This window comes from Neolamprologus brichardi, chromosome 3 (assembly GCF_056152115.1).
Source record: "Neolamprologus brichardi isolate AB-2024 chromosome 3, ASM5615211v1, whole genome shotgun sequence".
Lineage (NCBI taxonomy): Eukaryota > Metazoa > Chordata > Actinopteri > Cichliformes > Cichlidae > Neolamprologus > Neolamprologus brichardi.
Genome location: NC_142106.1, coordinates 423,770 through 450,115, shown reverse-complemented (window position 1 = coordinate 450,115; position 26,346 = coordinate 423,770). Strand labels below are relative to the sequence as shown.

General features: G+C 42.0%; 1 protein-coding gene across 1 annotated transcript; it reads left to right on the top strand.

The window, feature by feature from the left end:
- The first annotated feature begins 10,027 nt into the window (after positions 1-10,027).
- Positions 10,028-17,714, top strand: LOC102779734 (uncharacterized). The gene is made up of 4 exons (XM_087831001.1): positions 10,028-10,073; positions 10,539-11,077; positions 11,166-11,212; positions 16,111-17,714. The coding sequence occupies exons 1-4, from the start codon at positions 10,028-10,030 to the stop codon at positions 17,495-17,497; spliced, it is 2,019 nt and encodes a 672-aa protein (XP_087687127.1). The 3' UTR covers positions 17,498-17,714.
- The last annotated feature ends 8,632 nt before the right edge of the window (positions 17,715-26,346 follow it).

The following is a 26,346-nucleotide window of genomic DNA, read 5'->3' as shown; positions in this document are numbered from 1 at the left end:
GGAATACACGGTTTTTAGAAGTATCACTGTTTATTTCTAAAGGGATACCTGTTATTTGTGGCTCTCTGTTTGAAACTATTAACCTCTGTGTGTTTCAGAGCACTAAAGAAAAAGCAAAATGCTCCTAACTAGTTAAAATACCCCTAAACTAGTTAAATTAAATCATCTATGTCTAAATAACAGAGCTCTGAGACCTATATAATCCTTCAGACACAGACCTTCAAATTAAAGTAAATATTAAATATTAAAGTAAAGACGAGCTGCTTGAAGAACAGCTTGAGCTCATATTAATCTCATACTGTGTACACAGTATAATATTAATATGAGCTGTGCTTCTTATTGACATGAAGCACAGCTCATATTAATGAGAGTGCAGCCTCTACATGTACAAATATGTGATCCAGTCTTATTTGTTCAGTGTGAATGAGCACAGATACTGAATGCTTTCTTTCCTCCATCCTGGCTCACTGAGCACTGATGATGCATATTTGGAATAAGTGCACATCTAAAGGGCACAAACAGTGAAGCTGTGAACTCTCTCTGCAGTGACTCCATCATCTAAAGACACTGTGGATGTGACACAGAGAGGAAACTCAGCTTTTCTTCCTGCTCTTTCTCTCGCTTCACTTTCCTGTTAAACTTTGGAAGCACAAATCAAAGACAGTCAGAGGAACTCAGCCAGACCAGCTGCTGCTCCATCTACAGGTGGAGACACCACCCACGTGTCTCTCCACCTGTAGCTTTCTCATTGGCAGTCCTCTTACATGTGACCTTGGCTACATTTTTGCTGAGTCAGAGTTTTCTTTCAGATTTCTCCACCCTGAGGTCAGGGGTCAGCTCTGTCTCACACTCAGTACAAACCACAGCATCACTCAGTCTGCAAGTGTCACATTAGTCGACTGGTAGTGACGGTTGTGCCGATGCAGTGGATTTACCACATGTGAACTTCCTGCAGTATTTTGACACAGATGTGCTTTCAGATCCACCTGAGCCTGTCTTGGATCAGCACCAGCACCACGAGCAGCCCTGTAACATCACACCTCAGCCTGTGGGATATTCACCTGTTAGTACTGAGCTGGAGATAAACTGAGCTGTCAGCCACAGATCACTAAACTGTTGTCCTACACACAACTCTGCAAACACATCTTTACATCCTGTCACACATCATTTGCACCTCTGGATGAACTTTAGCAAAGGTCACGTGTTAAAAAACAAAAACAGCTGATTGAAAAGCCTGGCTGAGTGATAACACAGACAGGTTTCAATATGTACACAAGGATCTCCACACAGAGCTACATGCTGAAATACATGCACACAAAAACAGTTTTACTGCAGTAACAGCTCCATAAGGTAACTCCCATTCCCAGCAACACACCCACTGTGTTTAAGGTGGACTGGATGAAGAGTCGTCAACAAGAACAGACAAACAGATGAAGGTGAACAAATGCTCAGACATGTGAGATAAAGGCTCTGTACTTGTGCTGGTAGATGTCTGGGTCTGGGCTGATGTGGTTCTGATGTACAGGTCATAGACAGCCGTGCAGCACCGCGTACCTCATCACTCCAATCCTGTTTTTAATCTACAAGGAAACCAAGAAGGCTCACTGCTCTGTGCAAGCAAATCTGTTTTTGAAAGGATTTCCTCAAACTACCAGTGTTTACATCTTGTACAAGCACATCACACATTATCAGGAAATAATGCTTTTTTCTTCTTTGAAAGCTGTGATGCTGCTTGGAGACAATTACAAAAGTAACGTGTTCAGCAGCAGCAGCTCAGAGCTGGAAGTACAAGTGTGGCAACATGTGGCCAGAGTGGTGACAGAGCTGAACACTAACCTCTGTCATGGTGGATAAATAATGCAGCTGCATTATTAAGGCTCCTCATGGCTGTACAATACATGCATCAGCAGAGGACAAGAATCCCAATGAGGAGTGGAGCCGAACCCGAACACTTTCGAGCATAGTGTAGCAGTATGTGAAGGAGATCTTTGCTGTGAAAGCCGGCAGGTAGCTCATCATTTAGTCCTAACAAGCAAGTCCTTGGACCCAGATGCAGTCGGCAATTAAATATAATACAGAGCTTATCTATGAGTGATCTCCAAAACTGCAGAATAACAGGGTAGCTCCACAGACAATGAAAAAAGGAACCAACAGCAGACTGACATTTGTTACAGAGATTAGGCAAAGCTGGAGACATTATGTGCCTCTTCTCAGGTGTAATATAAAGCCTATTTATAAGTTTAAACTACCTTTCCCAAATAGAATTAGATGCCAAGGCTTTAAAAGGACGACAACACAACTCATCCCAAGCTTCAGCATCTATGGCGCCTACATCTGATTCCCATTGGCCCTTGATTTTGTTAGAGTTATCCATTCTAAGATCAGAGAGAACGTTATAAATCTTTTTAGTGATGCATTTTAGTTGGGTCGTTTTTACCACGAGTGATTCTATAGGAGAAAGACCAAACCCTCCATTAAAATCCTTCAATTTAGAAGTAATATAGTGCTTTACCTGAAAGTACTTCAAAAAATCCTTATTGGTCAGACCAAACTTGCTTTTATGTTGACTAAAAGTAAGAAGAGAGTTCTCGTGAACAAGATCACCCGCTGTATTAATCCCTTTTTGAGACCAGTCCGCAAAACCAGCCTGAAGACCAGGTAAGAAGTCAGGGTTTTCATGAATAGGAGTAAGAAGGGAGAAACAATTATAATATCCTTCCAGGCGCCTGACTTTGCGCCAAATAGTGAGCATATTCTTTAACACCATATTATCTTGTGCTAGAACTGTGGCTTTACAGGAGGAAATATATAGCAGGTTGCCCTTTAAAGAAGTGGACTCAGCGCTGAAGTAAATGCTCTGGGGGTGAATATGCTTTGGTGGCCAGACCTGGGCGTGGTGGCAGTTGTTTTGAATGTTCTCCACTTATAAACAATTTCCGGATGGTGGAAGGGCTGATGTCAAAGAGATCTTTTTGAATCCCTTACCAGACTGATAAGCAGCCACAGTTGTCTTTCTGAGGGCATCCCACACCTCTCTAGATCTCACTATGGCACTCACTTCAACAGTCAGGGGCACAACAGACTCAATCTGAGGTTTAAATAGGGCTCCTTTAAAATGCTGGTTAACGATGTACTGATCGTGTGCACCTGACGTGATACACCTGTGTGTGATTTTAACCATTTTAAGTGGGATAACATGTGGGGCTGTCCTCATTTAAAGTCTTGAAAAGGCTTTTCTTATTTTCTTAATTGTTTAGTTATGTTATTTGGATTCCTCAGTATGATTTAAATTGATATTAAATATCCATATGTCCAAATATGTTTTACAATATACACGCTTTCATAGGGTGTCCTAGTTTTCTCATGTGACTGTACTCCGATGAGTAATTAAGTCATGTAAATGTTGGATGTACTTCAACAGGGAGTCATTATGACCACCAGTCTATGGCAATACACAGAGGTTGTTGCTTCTGTTATTCAGACTGACGTCTTTAGACCAAACAAAATGATTATATTACTGGAAACATTGACAGATAATTAAATATCAGTTATCAGGTATGTCAACAGGTGAAGTTGATGTTGAGACAGAAGAAAGATGTCGCAAATAAATTGTCGTGACTGTGTGTGGAGCAGGCAGGACTTTAGCTCAAAAACATCCAGCTTTATTGCGAGAAGGAAAAATAAATACAACACTCGACCAGGAGAAACACAAAAAAAACTCACAAAGGAACACACAGCCATCAGGGAGGTCGCGATGCAGGACAGAGGGAGACACACACATAAATGTGGGCAAATGGGGACGGCAACACAGCTGAAGGTGATCTACAAAACAGGCAAATAAAGCTGAACATGACGCACACCAGACAGGAAACTACCAAAGTAAAACAGGAAACACTAAGGTGCAGACTAACTCACACAAGAGGTTGCTTTTGTGTGGAGACAACGAGAGCGATGTGGAAACGGTTAATGGAGATGAGACACAGAGAGTGAGGAAAGATTGAAGCATTAGGAGAACATGGGGACAGAAAAGGGAAAGAACTCACAAGGACACAGAGACACAAGGGGAACCAAAGAGGAATATTAGAAACTCAGACTAACCTAAAGACTGCTAATGTACCTAAAACATTGTTTTAAAAATATGTATGACCTGCACTCAGATATAGTGTATTTCTATGTTAAAACCAAGTAACACTTACTGATTTCTGTTTGTACACGGACATGATTTAAGTGAAAAGTGCAGACGGCAGTCTCAGCTGTCCCTCAGCTGTTGGTCTCTCCCAATGAACATCTTTGCATCTTTAACTCTGCCTCCTCCAACTTCTGTGGAGAGGGGAGGCAGCACTGAACAAAGAGCTGTAACTGCTAAATGTAGTCCAGTAAAGCTGCACTAATGAATTAAACTATTCACTTGAGCTGGATTAAGAAGTCATTCATCATGTCAGAGCAGCAGACAAACTCTCAGGTTGGTAATAAATGTATTACATGTATAAGAACAGGCGTCATGTAAACAAATGATAGCCTGACAGTAACTGTTATACTTATTGTAGCTGTTAGCTATAAATGCTAATTTAGCATAGTTTGCTGTGGTTCAGCTCTGACACACAAACATGTTTGCAATTAACAGATGCTGTTGATTTCTGTCAGCAACACTTTCTATGCGCTGGTAAAACGTAGTCCTATTAATCTGCACTCAGTTACTGTTGAAACGTCAGTCCAAAAAAACTGAATTGTAGAACTAAAACTGAATGGCAAGAAGTGACATTTTTAAAAGATAAAATACAGTTTCAAAGCATTTATTCAAGTTACAATTCAGATTCAATCTGAGCAGTTCAAACTCGAATTTAACTTTTTCAAATTCAGTTTCTGATGGCACAAAGTTCTGCCTGTATCACGGCTCCATCTAGTGGACTGATAGTAGAGCAGCTGATGGCAGCTTCCTCTGCCTCACACTGCTGTCTGACTGCATTCAGCTGACACTGACATGAAGCAGCTGATATTTGGACAGCACACATGATGGAAAGGAGGATTTCAGTCAATGTGCACATGAATGATTTGTGTTTCCTCTGCAGGTGAAGGTAGAAAGTGTGTGTGAGCTGAATCAGTGTGGATGGATCAGTGTGAGGACAGAGAGGAGGGAGCCCCTCCCTCTAAAAGAACCAGAGACAGCCAGACCAAAGCTCAGAGGTGAGATGACCATCTCTAACTGTCCATGACTCTTCTCCATGTCACTGCTCAGCACTCACATCACTGCTCCATCATTATTCACAGGAACCAGCCTGGACCTCCACCCAGCTCTGTGTCCTTACAGAGTGATAGGTCTAAAGATCACCTCTTCATTGATTTTGAATCCCAGCAGGAGTCAGCTGCAGACAGGTGAGCTGTTACCGTGTGAAAAACTGTTTACCTCTGGGTGGGGCTCTGTTCTTACACCCTCAACACTAGTTTGGAGTTTCCTTTTGCTCATGCTCAGCCTGCAAACCAGTTTATTTTTGGAACAACGGTAATCTGAGTTCTGTGGCTGCAAATGAAAAACATGTTTTTCTTCTTTAACAGGATCTTCTCTAAGAGAATTTTTGGACCTGAACCTGGACGCAGCATGCAGGATGAGGTGTCATACTGTCATAGCAATGATTACAGCTTTAGAAGAAACACAGTCTCTGAAGTCGGGGGGTTAAGGAGGTGAGCTGTTAGTAACATGAACTCTTTGATTAAACTGCTCGATGTTGTTGAATATAAACTGCAAACACGTCATTCCCTCAATCCCATTTAAACTGTCTCTTAAAAACAAGCCTTTGGTTTCTAACCAACTGAAAAACCACTTCAGCAAACAGGAAGTGAAGCTCATGATCTTGTTTTCTTTATCAGTCATGCTGTGCTGGATGTTGGAGGAAGTTAGCAGTAAACTCAGTAAAGCATAAATATCACTTATACTCAAAACTCACTCTGACCATCAGTAATTATTTCTTAAATTACATTCAGTTTGAACCCTAGTTTTCATAGAAAACAACAGTAAGCTGCTGTCTGTCTTTCAGGCCAAGAAGACACTTTTCTACCAGGAAATAAAATCACAAGACAGTTTCTAAAGAAATTAAATATCAGCTGTTTATCCAACTGGTTCAGGAGTCAATATAATCATTGCATTTGTTTTTAAACACAAAGGAATCAAACTTTGTCCTGACATAAGAACTGAACATCTTGTCTAAAGATCAGAGAGGAGAAAGCATCCCCAACAATCCTCTCCCCATATTTCTCCACTCCACTAAATAAAAATGAAACAATAATCTGTTAAAATGATGAAAATAATCTTTCATGTTGGACTTTTTTCCTCTTGGATGTCCATCCATCTTCTGCTTAATGAACTGTTCTGTAGGATTAGTTACCTTTGATGGTTGAACCAATCCAATTATCAGTAGCAGGAATTCATTAGCAGTTCCCAATAATATGTTTTTCAATTCTTTGTTTGCCCTGAAATAATAAAGTAAAAGATTTAATTGAAGACACAAGTCCAACTTCTTAGTATACACATGTATTTGCACACTACACAACTTTTTTTTTTTTGCTCTAGGTTTTGACACAAGCAGTACACTGCATGTCACACACGACAGTAAATTTGATTAAGCTTGATTTATGCCTGTGAAGGTTCAATGGAACTTGGAAAGAAAAGCAGTTCCAAAGTTCCATTGACTGAATGCTTGATTTATACTTTCTCCTCCCTATATTTTGCTCTTTCAGGAAGGAACTCCGAGAAATATGTATGCAACATGGTTGGTCAAAAAACCTCTGACTCTTACATGATGACCTCTTACATCCAATTGTGTCCAGCACACACAAGTTAAGAGGTTTTAAATCAAAAGCAACATTAAGACTCACTGAGAGGCAGAATCCTGGTTACATTTGTTACAACGTCATCTAACCTTGAAACCTGCTCTCGTTGTAAATGATCCTTTTATTGGGTTACACCAGGGGTCAGCAACCTTTAACACCCAAAGAGCTATCTGGACGCGGTTTCCACGCAAATGAAAACTCTGGGAGCCACAAATACTTTTTGACATCTAAAATGAAGATAACACTGTATATATTGTTTTTTACCTTTATGCTTTGTGTGAACAACTAAGGTGTGTTGCTTATGAAATCCATGAAGTGCTACAGAGAAAATTACATTTTATTTATGTAATTAACACATTTTGAACTCTTTTTTTTTTTTTTGCCTGTCCCATTTGGTTCTTTAGCCGTCAGAATTGTTGTCTGAAGACCAACAAGGATACCCAATGGATTTATTTTGCCAAATGGATCATCATGGCATTGCCGTATTGGTCCATTTGATCGACCTTTGTTTTTATTATTTATTTTATTATATTTTCAGTTGTTACAGACGGGACAGACATGAGTGAGGGATAGGAAAGGGAGAAAGAAAGAGGAAGGAAAAGAAAAACAGAAGGGGAGAGGGACAGTGGGAAAGGGGGGAAGAAAAAATATCTCCGGGATCACCTGTTGAGAGAAAAAGAATAGAAAACAAGCAAAAAAAACAAAACAAAGCAACATACTAAACACAACACCATCGCATTAATCTAGCTAAGTGTAAACAGCAGTAAATACTAAATATTGAATGTTGTTGTGCAGCACACAGGACAGACAGCGCACAATGTGCTTTGAAGTAGCAGCCAAGAAAGGTGTAATTTAAGTCTACGAACAGTGAACACCCGTGTGCACACCTGTGTGGATCGGCGCGCTTGTATTCAAAAGGTTTCCCCATGTAATGGTCTGCAAGAGGATGTAGAGAGCCATAGCCCCGCCCCCAGGGCATGAAGCAGGCATGGAGGAGATCCAGGCCCCAGACATCCAGAGGCCCCAGAGTGCAAGAGCCCAAGGAGGACCACCGGAGGGGCATCCGTGCCACCTTCATGGGAAGGGCTGAGGATCCCCAGACGAGGGGTCACCCAGTAGCCACCAAGCAGAAGCTAAAGGTCCTGCACCGGCGTGCCCGCCAGCTCCGCCGGCAGCCAGCTGTGCCAGAGTGAACTGAGCCCCAGGCCCAGAGGCCGGAGGGCCCCCCGCGCCCCGGAAGAGGCCTGACTGAGCAACAGGCACCAGGCCCCGCCAAGTAGCCACCCGGACACCAAGAACCACCAATGCACCGACCCCTGAGGGCATCAGTCACCGGCAGGGAGTGTGGTGAGGGGAGATAGGCCTTTGGAGGGCCTGGGAGTTCCCAGAGAGGTGGAGTCTAAGACCCGACCTGACATATAGACACAGACAAACAGGCACACACAGACACAGACATGCATTCCCACCCTCATGCACACATATACAAACACTCAGCACTCACCCAACGTAGGAATAAACGTAAATGGACATGTACACACAATCACACTCCCCAAACAAACTCTATACCCCGGGTCCAGGTATCCTCGCCCCCAGAGGGGGAAACAGCACCCAGACCCAAGAGATGTTACCCTTCCCTCCGGGGTGGAGGCTAGCAGACCGCCCCAGGCTCCGCAGCAGCAGGGAGGCCAATCGGACAGCCAGCATCTCTTCCCAGCCCCCCCGCCCCGATGGCTAGCAGAGAACGGGGGTGTGTTAAGACCCCATACCTCCCTCCTCCCGCACATGTGTAGTGTTGCTGCGTGTTGCTCTAAAGTGTATTTAAAACAAGGGAGAGCATGGTGCTGCTGCCAGAGAGCAGCAGGTGTTAGCACGGCCCCTCCCGAGAACCCTCAATGTCTACATGGATTTAAAATTGAGAGGTGGGCACCGGCGCCAGAGGTAGGTTTGAATACACAGACCGTCTACTGGACGCCGTTAACGTGCCCACCCTCAAGGCCCGTGTGTGTGTTATGAGAGTGTAAGTAATGTGGATGTCTAAGTTGTGAGATAAAATTGAGGCACAGGTGGCCAGAAGAGGACAGAGGGGGGGGATGTCTCCCCTGCACCCTGGTGACACACCTGCACCCCAAGGCCCTACCTGTGTGGGTGGGTGTGGTGGAGCGGGAAGAGGGAGGCAGCCGGGGATGGGGAGGAAAAGAAGGGAGGGGAGGATGTCCCTCCCTAGGGCCAGCTCCCCCGCTGACCCCAATAGGCACCCCCGTCCTCTGGTATCCACCGAGGCAAGGGAGCCCAGGCCCATCCAGACCGGGGCCTACGGCAGCAGCACCGCCAAGCCCCACAGGACCCGGGGCAGCCCATCCTACCCCACCGCAGAGGAAACTGTACCCACCCCAACATTCAATCATCTCCCAGACTACACAAGACACAGACACCCAGGTTAAGTTTATTCTCCACCTCTCCTATGTCTCTCCCCCACCTGCAGAGTGGACTCCTGCAAGGATGGAACAACCTCCCTGCCGGTTCAAGAGCCCCCCGGTTAGGCCGATGCACAAGAGGCCCCCTGCGCCAGGGCTGAGCCCCCGTGCACCCACCCGCCCACAACCTCGGCGACACACCGACGAGGACCGAAGCCCCCAAGGCCCAGCCAGAGCCCCAGCACGGAGGCGAAGCACCCCCAAACCCCAAACCCCCACGCCCGCCCCGGATCCACTCAGGGGCAGCCAGGCCACCAGGCCAGTAACCTACGTCCGCCAACTCTTAAAGAAATATAACAAAAGGAAAGACACCCAGCTGAACTAAAATGATCCAGCAAACACAAACTGTTGTGAGCCATCCTTATATTGCCTTTGAGCTTTTGGAGCCTTGACCTGACTTTTAAAAAATAACTGGAAAAAAGATATAAAAAATGAAAAATAGATATTTGCAAAATTCTGCCTAAATATGTATTTTACCTGGTTAATGTGTGTGGCGGGGCGTGGTCTGCAGCGCCGCTGCAGGGGAGGCGGACGCACCTGAGCAACACCCGCAATCACGCCTCGCCGCCTTTACGTCTGTGCTGTTGTGTTGGTGTGTGTCGGGCTGTGAGCTGAAAAGCTACAGCCGGCTGTGTGCGTACAGCAACCGTGTGCAGTCTGGAGAAATGTCATCATCCAGTCTGTCCTGTTTCCATCAATCACTGTCTGGTTGGCCTCAGTCCTGAAGCATGACGGGGCCAGACAATAAGGTCCTTAGAGAGGATCAGCTGTGCTGTCTTTCCTCCATCCAGGACCTGTAAAGGTCCAGAATGAGGGACAAACACATCTCTACAGACCTTTCACATCATGGAGATAAACTGTTCACATTTCTTCCTTCAGGCAGACGATACAGAGTGTTGTTAACAAAAAAAACGATACCACAGACAAGTCATTCCCCCGGGCTTTCACTTTGATGAACACTGTGAATGTTCATGTGTATGAGAGCCATGTAATGTCCATGTGTGCATGCTGACTGTGCTGCTCTGACCCCCCTCCTCCTTTCAGGGTGGAGCCTGCTGGAGTCCGATGGTTGACACCAGGTCTGAGGAAGTGTAAGTGTGTTTTTAATGGGATTCATGAAAACAAAGCAGCACACATTCAACCATCTTCATCATGTCAGGAGTCATCATCAAAGTGTCAATCAATGAACAGATGATGGATCAATAACTGCAGCTGGATTGTGTTTGTTCTCTCCATCAGATTCCTGTCAACTCACAATCAACACAAACACAGTGAACACAAACCTCCAACTGTCTGACAACAACAGGAAGGTGACACATGTGGAGGAGGTTCAGTCATATCCTGATCATCCAGACAGATTTGATCGTCCTCAGCTGCTGTGTAGAAATGGTCTGACTGGTCGCTGTTACTGGGAGGTCCAGTGGAGAGGAACCGTTTATATATCAGTGAGTTACAGAAGCATCAGAAGGAAAGGAGGCAGTGATGACTGTGTGTTTGGATGGAATGATCAGTCCTGGAGTCTGAGCTGCACTGATGATGGTCCTCATTCTGTCTGGCACAATAACAGAGTAACATCCATCTCCTCCTCCTCCTCCTCCTCCTCCTCTGTCTCTCACAGAGCAGCAGTGTATGTGGACTGTCCTGCTGGCACTCTGTCCTTCTACAGAGTCTCCTCTGACACTCTGATCCACCTCCACACCTTCAACACCACATTCACTCAAACTCTTTATCCTGGGTTTAGGTTCTGGTCTCCTGGTTCATCAGTTTCTCTGTGTGCAGTTGAGTATCAGCAGTCTCGTCTTGTTATAGAAAACCATCAATTGCGTGAAGTAATTTCCTAATCTTTTTTTACTGTCCACTTTTTAGGATTTCAGAAAAGCACAAATGACTGAGGCTGAAAAACCTTCATACAGGTGACCAAATTATAATTATTTTGTTTGTTTATTTAGAAAAAGAATGGGGGTCTTTTTTGGATTTATTTGATAGGGACAGTAGAGACTGACAGAAAAGCAGAGGGAGCGAGAGAGGGAAGACCAGGGCCACAGGTCCGACTCAAACCCAGGCAAGACACTATTCGCCAAACGGCATATGTCCGCTTGCTCTTCCCATTAAACTAAAGGTGTGCCAGGTGACCATAATTACTAAAAAAACTCAACCTGAGGGAACAGATTATGTGATAACTCACTTGAGTTTACGGTTTACATTGCTTCTGGTTAATTACAGTTTAATTCAGATCCCTCTAACACACACCACCAGACAAAAGTTTGTCATTTAATGTTTTTTCTGTATTTTCATGATTATTTACATTGTAGATTCACACTGAAGGTATTAACACTGTAACACACTACAAGCTGCAACGTGTCCAGAACTCTGCTGCCCGTATTATTACTAGGACTTCCTCTACCCACCACATCTCCCCAATCCTGAAGCAGCTTCACTGGCTCCCGGTTAAATTTCGCATCCATTTTAAAATAATCCTTTATACATTTAAGGCTATTCATTCTCTCTCTCCACCATACCTCTCTGATTTAGTACAGATGTACTTCCCATCCCTCAGATCTTCATCTTCTCTTTCTCTCTCTGTTCCTTCCGCTCGTCTGATAACAATGGGGGGCGGGGCTTTTGGTTGCTCTGCCCCTCGACTTTGGAATTCCTTACCCCCTGACCTCAGAAACATTACTTCATTCCCTCTTTTTAAGTCCACCCTCAAAACTCATCTGTTTAAAATTGCTTATGTTTAAACCTCTGCATGCTCTTAACTTTTATCTGTTACTGTTTTTATTGTATATGTTGTGTATTTGTTGTACAGTGTCCTTGGGTGCTTTGAAAGGCGCTATTTTTAAATAAAATGTATTATTATTATTAATGAACACATATACAGTTATGTAGTAAACAAAAACGTGTAAAATAACTTAAATTATGTTTCATATTTTAGATTCTTTGCTTTGATTAGTGCTTTGAACACTCTTTGCATTCTCTAAATGAGCATCATGAGGTAGTTCAATTCAATTCAATTCAATTTTATTTATATAGCACCTAATCACAACAACAGTCGCCTCAAGGCGCTTCATACTGTAGAGTATGTCCTATAATAATGGATACAGAGAAAAACGCAACAATCATATGACCCCCTATGAGCAGCACTTTGGCGACAGTGGGAAGGAAAAACTCCCTTTTAACAGGAAGAAACCTCCAGCAGAACCAGGCTCAGGGAGGGGAGGGGCGGGGCCATCTGCTGTGATTGGTTGGGGTGAGAGAAGGAAGACAGGATAAAGACATGCTGTGGAAGAGAGACAGAGGTTAATAACAGATATGATTCAACACAGAGAGGTCTGTTAATACATAGTGAGCGAGAAGGGTGACTGGAAAGGAAAAACTCAATGCATCATGGGAATCCCCGGCAGCCTACATCTATTGCAGCATAACTAAGGGAGGATTCAGGGTCACCTGGTCCAGCCCTAACTATATGCTTTAGCAAAAAGGAAAGTTTAAAGCCTAATCTTGAAAGTAGAGATAGTGTCTGTCTCCTGAATCCAAACTGGAAGCTGGTTCCACAGAAGAGGGGCCTGAAAACTGAAGGCTCTGCCTCCCATTCTACTTTTAAATACTCTAGGAACAACAAGTAGGCCTGCAGAGCGAGAGCGAAGTGCTCTAATAGGGTGATATGGTACTACAAGGTCATTAAGATAAGATGGGGCCTGATTATTTAAGACCTTGTATGTGAGGAGCAGGATTTTGAATTCAATTCTGGATTTAACAGGAAGCCAATGAAGGGAAGCCAAAACAGGAGAAATATGCTCTCTCTTTCTAGTCCCTGTCAGTACTCTTGCTGCAGCATTTTGGATTAACTGAAGGCTTTTCAGTGAGTTTTTTGGACATCCTGATAATAATGAATTGCAGTAGTCCAGCCTGGAAGTAATAAATGCATGAACTAGTTTTTCAGCGTCACTCTGAGACAGGATATTTCTAATTTTAGAGATGTTGCGCAAATGGAAGAACGCAGTCTTACATATTTGTTTAATATGTGCGTTGAAGGACATATCCTGGTCAAAAATGACTCCAAGGTTCCTCACAGTGTTACTGGAGGCCAAGGTAATGCCATCCAGAGTAAGAATCTGGTTAGATACCATATTTCTAAGCTTTTCAGGGCCGAGTACAATAACCTCAGTTTTATCTGAGTTAAGAAGCAGAAAGTTAGTGGCCATCCAAGTCTTTATGTCTTTAAGACATTCCTGCAGTTTAACTAATTGGTGTGTGTTATCTGGCTTCATGGACAGATAGAGCTGGGTGTCATCTGCATAGCAGTGAAAATGTATGCTATGTCTTCTAATGATGCTGCCTAGGGGAAGCATGTATAATGTAAACAGAATTGGTCCTAGCACTGAACCCTGTGGAACTCCATGATTAACCTCAGTGTGTGAAGAGGACTCTCCATTTACATGCACAAACTGGAGTCTATTAGATAGATATGATACAAACCACTGCAGTGCAATACCTGTAAAATACCTACAGCATGTTCTAATCGCTCTAATAGGTATTATGGTCAACAGTATCGAATGCTGCACTAAGGTCAAGAAGGACAAGCACAGAGATGAGTCCACTGTCAGAGGCCATAAGAAGATCATTTGTAACCTTCACTAAAGCTGTTTCTGTGCTGTGATGAACTCTGAAACCTGACTGAAACTCTTCAAATAAAGCATTCCTCTGCAGATGATCTGTTAGCTGTTTGACAACTACTCTTTCAAGGATTTTTGATATGAAAGGAAGGTTGGAGATTGGCCTATAATTAGCTAAGACTGCTGGGTCTAGAGATGGCTTTTTGAGTAAAGGTTTAACTGCAGCCACCTTGAAGGCCTGTGGTACATAGCCGATTATTAGAGATAGGTTGATCATATATAAGATCGAAGAATTAATCAATGGCAGGACTTCTTTGAGCAGTTTTGTAGGAATGGGGTCTAAAAGACACGTTGATGGTTTGGAGGAAGTAATTATTGAAGTTAACTCAGAAAGATCGATTGGAGAAAAAGAGTCTAACTTAACATCAATGGAACTAAGAGTAGCTGTTGATAATATTACATCTGTGGGATGATTATTGGTAATTTTTTCTCTAATGATAAAAATTTTATTTGTGAAGAAGTTCATGAAGTCATCACTAGTTAACGTTAAAGGGATGGTTGGCTCAACAGAGCTCTGACTTTTTGTCAGCCTGGCTACAGTGCTGAAGAGAAACCTGGGGTTGTTCTTATTTTCTTCAATCAGTGATGAGTAGTAAGCTGTTCTGGCTTTGCGGAGGGCTTTCTTATAAAGCAACAAACTATTTCTCCAGGCTAAATGATGATCCTCTAAATTTGTGACACGCCATTTCCTCTCCAGATTACGAGTCATCTGCTTTAGGGTACGTGTTTGAGAATTATACCACGGGGTCAGGTACTTCTGATTAGAGACCTTAGTTTTCACTGGAGCTACAGTATCCAGAGTCGTACGTAGTGAGGAGGTGAAATTATTAACAAGATAATCGACCTTTAACCCAAATGTTCCGTTTCTATGTCATATGTTAACACAAGATCTAGAGTGTGATTAAAGTGGTGGGTGGGTTCTTTTACATTTTGAGAGAAACCAATTGAGTCTAATAACAGATTAAATGCCATGTTGAGGCTGTCATTTTTAGCATCTACATGGATGTTAAAATCACCCACAATAATTATTTTATCTGAGCTGAGCACTAAATCAGATAAAAAGTCTGAGAAATCAGACAGAAACTCTGTGTATTCCATGTTGCTTGCAGTGTCCTGTTGTGAGATGAAAGAAAAATGTCACTGACTGGCAGATGTCCTAGAAAATGTCCTTCACCCAGTTAAGGAAGACTGGTTTAAGAAATTTCATAATGTGTTCTTGTGTTCTTGGTGGATCATTATTATCTGTCTTCAGCCTGGTCTGGTGCACTCCAGAATCCTTCAGCTGGCAACACAGAGCACCTCCATTATCCATTTTAACCAAAATATAAATTTTGATAGTTCTGATCCTTTGAGCTTCTCTAGCAGGAAAACCTATGCAGAGTTATTCAGATATTCAAAAACAAACTTTAAATGTTTGTGTTTTGTGCAACAGGTCCAATAGTCTAAATGAGTTCAAACTAATTCAAAAGTACCATAGGCTATTTTAGTGTTAAATAGGAAACGTAACAAAAACCATCTAAAATGCTAAAAACTACAAAATTAAATCGTTCACCCAACACTAGAAGCATTAATTTAACAATTGGGCATAATGATAACGGAATAATAGGAAAAATAATAGGAAAAGCAAGTATTTAATAAATGAAACACAAAACTTAAGCTTCACTAACCCAGCATTAGCTCACTGGCTCTTTGAATGAACGATCGCGGCTCCATATTTTCATCAATTATATCCAAAATAAAGTAGCTGACTCACCATCGAGTGGATTGAGTGAGGGCACACTGGTGAATCAATCAGCAGGATTATCTCACACTGTCAAATAGTGTTGTGTCAGTAATTAGCCATATGTTGACAGAGCACAGCAGCCACAGAGACAGTAGAGGAGGTGCTACAGATCGCCTCAGAACTTACGAAAAGTAAATGACCTCAACACTAAAAGGACCATATGTGGTCTGATTTAAATTTGGTGACATACATTCTTCACAAACTTTGTGACTAAAAGCATTGCCTGAAATTTAATAGTTAGTATAATAGAGCGGAACTTGAGACTTAGAAGTCAGGTTACTAAATTAAACTGTGAACCTATGAACTACAGCAGATACCAAAGTAAATTGTCTGTTTCCACACTTTCTCACAGTCTACTGGTAACTGGGTCTCCTGAATGCAGCAATGAAGAAAAGCTTGAAAAACCTTTTGGAGCTTCTCTCTGGCAAGCAGAAACCCATCCAGATGTTGAAAATCATACAGGAGAAACACCTGTCAGGACTGAGTTTAATTCAGTGAGCAGCACCCTGCCACCAAGCTCCCACCTGCACTACTCCACAGCTTTCTGCTGCCTGACTCGCTCTCAAAGTCACTCATCTTTATTGAGCAACGTACCAAGGAACAACTTAACACGGGCAGCAAGCTTACCATCCATGAAGTTACATGAGTATACACCCAACATCAGTGTTGATGGTTTTGGTGATGAAACCTACATGTTCCAGTGCTCCTGTCCAGGCCTGTTCCAGTGCAGTGTGACCAACCTGGTGTTTGTCATGAAGGGAGAAGGAGATGTGGTTTACAGGACTGTCCCTTGGAACAGAAGGCTGCTGGCCCAACACCACAAGAAGCCTGCAGGACCCCTGTTTGACATCACATGTCCTCAGCAGTCTTTGTGTCAGCTTCATATCCTACACTGTGAGGTCATCTCCACAGGTGGAGGCCAGTTCTTGCAGGTTGCTCATGTGAAAGATGAGAGCATTGAGTTTATCCACCCTGACCAGATAACCAAAACTCATGCTATTATAAATATCAAAGGGTTTTCTGCTTATGGTAATGTCAAGGATGAAGACTCTCCTCCTGACCCAGTCCAATCATTGGTTCTGCTCTTCTACAAACCCCTAAACGATTGTAATCCCAGATCTGTCCTCAGTGTCTTCATGTTGCCACGTAATATTGTGTTCCCCAAAATGCGGCGTGACAGGAAGAAGTCGGACAAAACTGAGATATACATCGAGACAACCTCTGACTGCAAACTGCATCCAAAGCAGGCTTACACTCTGGCCACTGATCCTGAGCATGACCTCATTAAAGTTCAACCAAAACAAGCTGATTTTCAAGAGGAGTCCTTCGAAAGCTACTTCCCATCATTTCAGGTGTTCTTAAAAGAAGTCTTTACAGATATTAACCTGTGTCTGAGAGACAAGAGCAGCTCCACCTGTGTTTGGGAAACAGAGGTTTGTCTTTTGCCTACTGGAGGAACAACTGGTACTGTGAAATCTTTGGATGCTGGTCCAAAAAAGATACGGAGGAGCTTTATCGAAAGTATATCAGGACCTGTTCTCAGCAGTCTGCTGGACCACCTGCTGGAAAAAGAACTGTTAACTATAGATGAAGTGGACAAAGCAAAAACAGAGGAAAACAGAAAAGATAAAGCTCGTTGGGTTTTTGACACTGTGAGCAGGAAAGGTGCTGATTCAGAAATGTTTGAGATTCTCCGTGAGGAGGATCCCTTTCTCTATAAACATCTAGGTTTGAAATAAAATGGAGAGCTGTCACATACAGATGATCTTGCTAACAGCCACTGTCACTAAACATAACATTCTCAGTGCTCCTAGCACCTGTCCAAATGCTGAATTTGTGCCTACCTAGCTATTAATCTCTTCAAGGGGTAAAGAAAAACTCATTACTCATCGATTTTTTTCTTATTGACTTATAGCATTTTGACACCATGAATTTGGGTTATGATACACAACAATTACAGATTTTTTTTTACCTTTTCATGGCATGATAGTGTATGCTTATAGTGTATTTCTTAACAACATCTATTTATGTTTCATGTGGTTTTTAATATTATATTTAAACATTTTCATTTAAACCTTTCGCCAAATGTGTGATTGCAAATTTCTGCATGTTTTTTTGTTTTGTTTTAGAATTTGATTCTTTAAAAAAATTTTCTGCATACTTCTGACCTTATTAGTTTAACGTTAATTTGTTGTTGGGTTTTTATTTTTTGGTTCATGGCAATGTCTGCAAGATATTTACTGATATATTTACTGTATAATTACTTACTTTTGCTTTGTCTTAATATTGTAAACTCTTTCACTTTTACCAACATAAAATCACATCTTAATTAAAGTGCTGAATGTAAGTATTTTCATGTAGCTATTAATAAGTTTTCACTGGCAGTGCCTGAATGGATTGCAATATAGTTTGAAATGTATGAAGGGCTCAGGTGAAATTTTGTATAAAAACCCAGAGGTTGTTACTCTTATGTTTACTCAAAAATGTTTTTGTGTTATAACTCTCTTCTGCTCCCAGTAAAAACAGTGACTAACGTATTATCTGCACTATAAGGTGCACTTAAAATCCTTTAATTTTCTCAAAAATCGACAGTGCGCCTTATGTATGAATTCTGGTTGTGCTCACTGACCTCGAACTGATTTTATGTGATACACGGCGCTCAAAAAGCTGTCAGAAATGTTTTAGTACGACTTTGGTAAGCTACGAAGTTGCACCGCTTTGCTTGATGGATAGCATTACGGCTACCGTAGTCAGGAGCCAGTAATCAGTTATCTGTGCCCAAAACTCCATCCATGTCAGGGACCTGGGTCTGAGTGACCCAGGGTCCATGAGCAGTTATGACTCCTTTTATATTATGTGTGTTTCTGCACTTTGCTGCTGTTCTCGTGTCCATGCTTGTGTGTGTATAGGAAGGTGTGTGTGCGTGTGTGTGGCTGTGACAGGCATCTTCAGGCCTGGTGGGTGTGGCACTGCCAGCCGGCTGGCCGCACCTGATGAGAGAAAACAGGGATTGCAGAGACACAGGAGCAGCGAGCGCTAAACGCAGACTTTTTGGAAAGAAGACAGGATGGGAGTCGAGGGAACTCACAGGGATTTATTGTTATGTAATATTTGCCTTACTGTAAATAAACGCACTGCTTTCTTTGCACCAATTCCTGCGTTTTGGGTTCAATTTCCCCCACATCCCAGGGTCTGCCACACAGACCGTGGCAGTCTGCTTTTGGTCCCAAAGTCAAACAAACACTGCAGCATCACTGAGAGTTAAAAACTGTATAAATTCTTTCATCTTTAATAACATGATCAGCATTGCTGCTTTACCAGGTGTAACAATTAAGTTTAACGTCCAGGCATCCATGAAAACAGGATTCATTACATTTAACAGAGTCAGAAGTAGCATGGCAGGATGCTGTAAACGGACCAAACTTTAGTCAGGAGAACAACTGAGATAATCCATCCACAATATGAGGTTAGTCATTAATATACTGCAACAACACGGGAACAGAGCAGCTGTGGTAGAATTCAACATTAATGAATCAATGTTACAGAAGTGGAGGAAGAAGAATGAGTTGAGTAAAGTTTGATTTATCTGACAGGCTCCAAATCCTCCATTACTGTAGTCCTACAAAGGTCAAACATGGAGGCCCAAAATAAACTGAGTAGTTCACTGAATGATTAATGGACTGTGAGCTCAGTTCCTTCATCATTAGTATAGATTATATATGTATATGTATTATATTAGTATCATATATATCAGGTGCTGCTGGTTTCAGTCATTGTGCAAATGTGCTGTTTGTAAGGTTGTAAAGCTGCAGTCAGCTGAGACTGAAGAAGTCACCTGATCAGTGAGCAAACGTTTCTGAAAACGTCCAGATGAACAGAATCAACCTTTTGGGATCAGCCAGCAATGCAGCATCATTGTTGTTCAGGTTCAGAGGTTTGCAGGAATGAACTGATGACCAGAAACAGCTGCAAAGTCCAATAAAATACCAGCTGGAGTTCAGCTGCATTTGAAGAAGTCAAAGAAAAGTAAGGATGGCAAAGGGCGATGTTTTCTTCCAAAGAACTGAAAACATGGTCGACGCCTCATTAGAAGAATAATCTGGACATTTGTGAGGAACTCTAACCAAGAAAGCAACACAAGAAAGCAACGTCAAACAGATCCAACAGACAGTTTCATGACTGGAAGTGTTGAGTGTAAAAATGCTACATTGCATTATTGCATCCTCTCACCACAGGAGGTGCTGTTGGCACCACTGATTGTTATTGTTTCCATGCAGAATCAAGACTGAAGTCAAATAAATCCACTGTATGTTTAGATAGTGTGTTAGTGTCATTTCCATGGTAACACTGACTTATAAAAACAAAGTCCATCAGTCCAGATCAATAATGTGAGCTCATTTAAGTGCATGTTTGTGTATTCAGAGCCATGAAAGCTGATGTCCACTGATGACTGCTGACATCTAGTGGACATTTGATGACATTACAACAACAGTTTGTGTGAAATAAACAAAATGCAGATAGTACTCTAAAAATAAAACCCTAACCCTTCAAAACATACACACCTCTGTGTTTGTGCTGTTCCAACATACGCACAGTGGTGACAACAAAATAGTCACGTTCAATAAATCTGATTGTGTAACATTTCTGAGAAGTTTGAACTTTTTCATACAAACATTAGTAAACGAGGCCCACACAGGTGATGACTTCATGCCTGTTGCTCTCTAATCTGGAAACACAGAAGAAGAGTCAGACGTGTGTGCAGCAGGGAGACGAGCGCTGTCATGAAGTGTGATGCTTCCAGCCTGCAGTCAAACACCACCTTCAGCATGTTTCAGCCTTTTCTCCACCCTCACACCATGAAGCCGCCTCCAGTCAGAGCAGCTACGTACTCTGAGCGCTTTGTCATCGGGTCTCCTTCGCCTCCTCGTGTCCTTGTCTCCTCCCTCCTCGTGTCTCAGGTGAAGCTCCACAGAAACCTGCCCAGCTCGTGTGATTCATCTGTGCAGAGCCTTAAACTCAGACTCTCCTGTCACACAAGCTCAGTTAAATAAAGTTTTTTGTCCTCATGTGAACAAAGTGAGTGTGTGTGCTGAAAGCAGCTGCTGTGTGTGTGTGTTTCACTTCTTATTGCAAACTAAAACACACACACGCTCTTTCAGCTCAGTTTAGTGTGTGCAGCCAAACATCACGGCAGACTGCCACAGAGTTCAGCTTCCTCATAGTTTCACACGTCATAAGCCTTCACATCACTTCCTGTCCTCACAGGAAGCTAAACCACATCTCTCACAGCAAAGAACGGAGCGTTTGTCAGAGCCACACATATTCTTAAGGACAAAATCAGTGTTTCACAATAAAAGCCTTGTTGATACAAAACTGTCCAGCAGCTATTAGGAGGGCCTTTAATTTGAAATAGATGGAAAAGGAAGCAGAAAAGAGCAGGCAGCTTCAGCGGTCAGAGGTTAAAGGTCATGTGCATGAAGAAATGCTGTTCATACTTTGGTTATTTTTTCTGTCTGAACTGGCAGGAAGTCCTCTGTGAGAAGCAGGAAGTCCCACTTTTGTTGTTTTTGGTGACTTTCAGAAATCTTCCAGCCGCTATAAAATAAAGTGATGCTGGAAACATCGCTGTGGCAGATGGAGGGCTCCGCCGCCTCCAACCGAGTAAAGAGGTTCAGGCTCAGCAGCTCTGATCGTTCATTGGAGTCAGCACAGAGTGTGGAGACATCTAGTGGTGGTGGAGAGAAGTGCAATCAAAGCTCTGCTGGTGGATGTAGTTACTGTAAGGTCCCTGATGGAGCTCTGTGATTGGTGGATTGTCCAAACTAAACTCAGTGATAAAGTTTCCTCTGATAAACAATGAAAGGACCGATCAGCTGATCAGCATCGTGACACGAACACTGGATCCAAATTTGAAGTTCTTTTCTCTGACCCACTCATGATCTTCAGAGTGTCCATTTGAGAGCTCCTTCATCCCCCACAGTCACAGTGTGACTGTGGGGGATGAAGGAGCTCTCAGGGCCTCCACAGCCTCCTGCAGGGGGTGGAGGTGCTGTCCATCATGGGGACAACTACAGCTTTAGAAGTGACTACATGGCTTGTTTTTACAATATGTGACACCTGCTTCCTTTAAGAAGTCAGTGAGTGTTTGTTCTACCTGGCAGCAGGTGAAAGTCGTATCATACAGCTGCAGCTACTGTGTGTGTGGTCAGGTTTAGGCTTCAGTTTGGAGAATAAGTGGCGATAAAAAGCATCATCTTAATTAGATGTCCTCCCTAAAACATGAAAACAAGCGTGTTTGTGTGAAAAGCCAGCGGGCTAAGTGGGTAAATGTAGCGGTGCATCCATGAAAACAGTGATCTGCCACAGTCACAGGTCATGTTCTCTATCTCATGTGGAAAACATGTTTATATTTGTTACATGGAGCTGCTTCTGTTCCTGATGCCCTCTGTTTGATCAAGGACCAGAGGAGACACACACACACACACACACACACACACACACACACACACACAGACACACACACACACACACACCCACACACACAGACACACACACACACACACACACACACACACACACACACACACACACACACACACACACACACACACACACACACACACAGATAGAGAACATGACTCTGTGACTCTGGCAGATCACTGTTTTAATGGATGCAGCGCTACATTTAGCCACTTAGCCGCTGCTCTGAGTTTGTTCCAGACTCAAACAAAAATAATCCATTTAAAGAATAAAAACATTGTTTTTCATCATAAGGTGAAGATGACCCTGTTGCCATGGTGAATTCCTGTTTTAATGGCTGCACCGATGTGCTGAGAGAAGTTGTTTCTAACTTTCCCATAATTCCTCCAACTCTGATTTGCTTTGTTTCTAAAAGCAGCAGCAGCAGCTTCAATGACAGGAGGGGGAATAATTATGTGTTTAGTTACAAACAACAAAGTCTCTGATTTTATGCTGTTTCATTTTAATGCAGACAGAATATCAACAGCATCATAAAGGCTGCAGATAAAGTGTTTTCATGTTCCTGAGTGAGGAAAGTATTAGATGCTAAAACACACACACACACTGTGTCTGGGATCTGAAAAAATAAAAAGTTAAAACGATATACCTTGCGGCAGTTGTGAAGTGCTGAGGAAAATACTGTGTGTCTGATGGGGTGTTTTTATATAGGTGGACTTGGTTTCAGTTGACCTTTGAGATGCAGACATAAAGAGCAGGTTGTAAAGAGAAAGGTGGAAAAACTATGGAGGTTCGGTTAGTCAGTAGGAGGTGTGATTGTCTGCCTGTAGACATAAAGGTGTGGGGTGTAAGAAAATGTGAAAAACCTTTGGAGGTTCAGTTGGACATGGTTTCAGTTGACCTCTGACATGATAAGATAATGGAACTGTTTGTAATTAAAAAATGTGGAAACTATGGAACTACAGTTGGGATGTGTGTGCTGGGATGCTCTTGATCAGGGAGCCTCTTTTATTGTTTTCTGACTTCTTTTGCTGACTGTTGGGGCCCTACCTGTAACCCACTCTGTCTAACTGTTGCAGAGTGTGACTAGGTGTGAATATGTGGTTTTAGAAGTATCACAAGAAAAGTTTATTTCTAAAGGAATCTGTTGTTGTTTGTGGTACTCTATTTAAATCTATTAGCCTCTGTGTCTTTTCAGAGCACTAAAGAAAAAGCAAAATGCTCCTAATGCAGTTAAATCATCTATGTGTAATCATTGAGTCTTACTGTTACAGGGTGTTTGTGACTAGTAGATAATTAGAGGTTTAGTTGCATTAAAGGAACATTGGGGGTTGATACAGTGCTAGTGTGGCTATGTGTGAATATGTGCTTTTAGAAGTATCACAGTTTATTTCTAAAGCGTTACATGTTGTTTGTGGTATTCTATTTAAAAACTATTAGCCTGTGAAACTATTAGAAAAGTGAAATCTTCCGAAACTAGCTAAATTAAATGCTGTGTGGGAATACACGGTTTTTAGAAGTATCACAGTTTATTTCTAAAGGGATACCTGTTATTTGTGGTATTCTATTTACCTATTAGCCTGTGAAACTATTAGAAAAGTGAAATCTTCCGAAACTAGCTAAATTAAATGTTGTGTGGGAATACACGGTTTTTAGAAGTATCACTATTTATTTCTAAAGGGATACCTGTTATTTGCGGCACTCTGTTTGAAACTATTTACCTCTGTGTGTTTCAGAGCACTAAAGAAAAAGCAAAATGATCCTAACTAGTTAAAATACCCCTAAACTAGTTAAATTAAACCATCTATGTCTGAATAACAGAGCTCTGAGACCTATACAATCCTTTAAAAAGAGTTTAATTAAAACACATCATGGTTTCATTAAATAAAACGCTATTAAACACATGTAAACTCATATGACCCCTGAACCCACATGCACGTGCAAAAAGTCCGTTCACGTGCACGTGCACGCACATGAACGCGGAGGCGGATAGGGGAGGGGGGAAAGAGGAAGTGGGGGTGTGGGGGGAAAAGGGGAAGTGGGGGTGGGGGGGGGGGGGCAAAAAAAGTATAGGTATTTTACTACTCTCGCGGAATTCTTCCACTGACCGCTGCTGCACACCTGCACCAGGGTAAACCTCCGCCTACCTGCTTTACAGGTGAAAATAGAGCAACAGGACCGCTAGTCTTTGACTTTATTTTCTGCTGTGTTTTACTTGCATCTATTTGAAAGACTGAGTGTTCAATTCAATTCAATTCAATTCCTAAATATTTTATATTTCCCGATTGCAGTGGTGTAGAAGAGGAATTATGGAAGGAGCAATTAATAGGAAGGACTGTAGATTTTGACCACTTAAAATGAGTAATCTGATATTCTTGCAAAACAGTTTATCAATTCAATCACCCCAGAGATATTGGTTTGTGAATTTTGGAGAAAGAGTAACACATCATCCACATAAAGGCTGATTTTATGTTCCACGTTCTTGGATTTTATGCCCTTAATTACTGAATTCCGTCGAATTGCTGCTGCTAGTGGTTCAATAAAAATTGCAAACAGTGAAGGGGAGAGTGGGCATCCCTGCCTCAGGAGACAGAAGCTGGAGGATGTCTGGTCATTTGTTCTGACACAAGCTGTTGGGGAGTTATATAATACTTTTAGCCAGTTAATGAAAGAGGATCCAAAACCAAATTTGTGTAAAGTTGCAAATAGAAATTTCCAGTTAACTCTGACAAATGCTTTTTCTGCATCTAAAGAAAATATTGTAGTTTCTAGGTTTTTACTGTATGAGTAGTCTATCAAATTAAGTAATCTATGTGTATTTGTTGATGAGTGCCTACCTTTTATGAAACCAGGTCAGGATGAATTAAGAGGGGGGTTATTTTCTCTAATCTCTTTGAGAGAGCTTTGCAGATTATTTTAAGGCCTACATTTATAAGGGATATTGGACAATAGCTTGAGGGATATACAGGGTCTTTGCCTGGTTTTAGCAGGAGATTAATGTTTGCAGAATTCATATTTTATGGAAGTCTGCCCTTTTCTTTGATTTCTAACAACGTTCTGTAGAAAACTGGTGCTAGAATCGTCCAGAATTCTTTGTAGAATTCTGCAGGAAAGCCGTCTGGACCTGGAGCCTTATTATTGGACATACTTATCAGGGCTTCCTGGAGTTCACCTGATGTCAGTGGCGAATCCAGTGCCATTGCTTGAGTGTCTAATAATTTTGGAAGAGTTATGTTGTCCAAAAACTGATCAATTTCCTTTTTAGATGGGTTTATTTGTGGTGAATACAACGTTTTATAGAAATCCCTAAAAATGTTGTTTATTTGTTTCGGTTCATATATTGTGTTCCCAGATGAATCTTGAACAGCACATATAGCTGTTTTTCTTTATTCATTTTTAGCTGGTTTGCTAGAAATTGACCGGATTTATTACCATGTTCATAATTTTGTAAGCGTAGTCTTTGTACTAAGAATTTTGTTTGTTTATCAATTATCTCATTTAATTCTGTTTTGTTTTGCGTATTTTGTTCATTGTTTCCTGATCTTGGTGGGACGCGTAGGCTTCTTCTAGTGATTTGATGTTTTTTTCTAATTCCTGAATATTTTTGTTTTCTTTTTTCTTTTCAGATCTGGCCTTTGGACCAAAATAGTTCCAAAGCCCAGACCTGAATGAGGTTGGGGGAGGTTCAATTTGCCATGTTGCAACGAGCTTAGCTTCTGTTTTGCTAGCTTGTGCTGCGCTCAGTGGATCTGCGCTCGACAGTGCAGCCTAGGCGGAGTAGTCGAATGCAGATCCACTGAGCTCTCAACACAGACAGCATCGTCAGAAGAAAAGCTGATAAAATAAATTAAAAGTTTTGTATTGTTTGATACATATGCGTACCGATCCAAAAGCATTGTATCGAATGGTTCAATATCGATAAAAGTATCGTTGCACCCATAATGATCATTGTATGACTTTTTGGGTGTTTGATAATTTAGGTACGGTAAAACTTATGTGTAAATAATTGTTTTCATATTTAAGCTTAACTGATTAGAATAAATTAAATCCTGTTTAGAAGATAAAATGCCTGTGTTCATGAGAAGCTGAGTACTACACTTAAGGGGAACTG

Excerpts from the sequence above, each read along its gene's own strand:
- LOC102779734 (XM_087831001.1), top strand. The coding sequence starts at position 10,028 with ATGACGGGGCCAGACAATAAGGTCCTTAGAGAGGATCAGCTGTGCT. Across the intron at positions 10,074-10,538 it reads TAGAGAGGATCAGCTGTGCT|ATTCCTGTCAACTCACAATC; the intron begins GTCTTTCCTCCA and ends TCTCTCCATCAG. Across the intron at positions 11,213-16,110 it reads GCTGAAAAACCTTCATACAG|TCTACTGGTAACTGGGTCTC; the intron begins GTGACCAAATTA and ends ACTTTCTCACAG.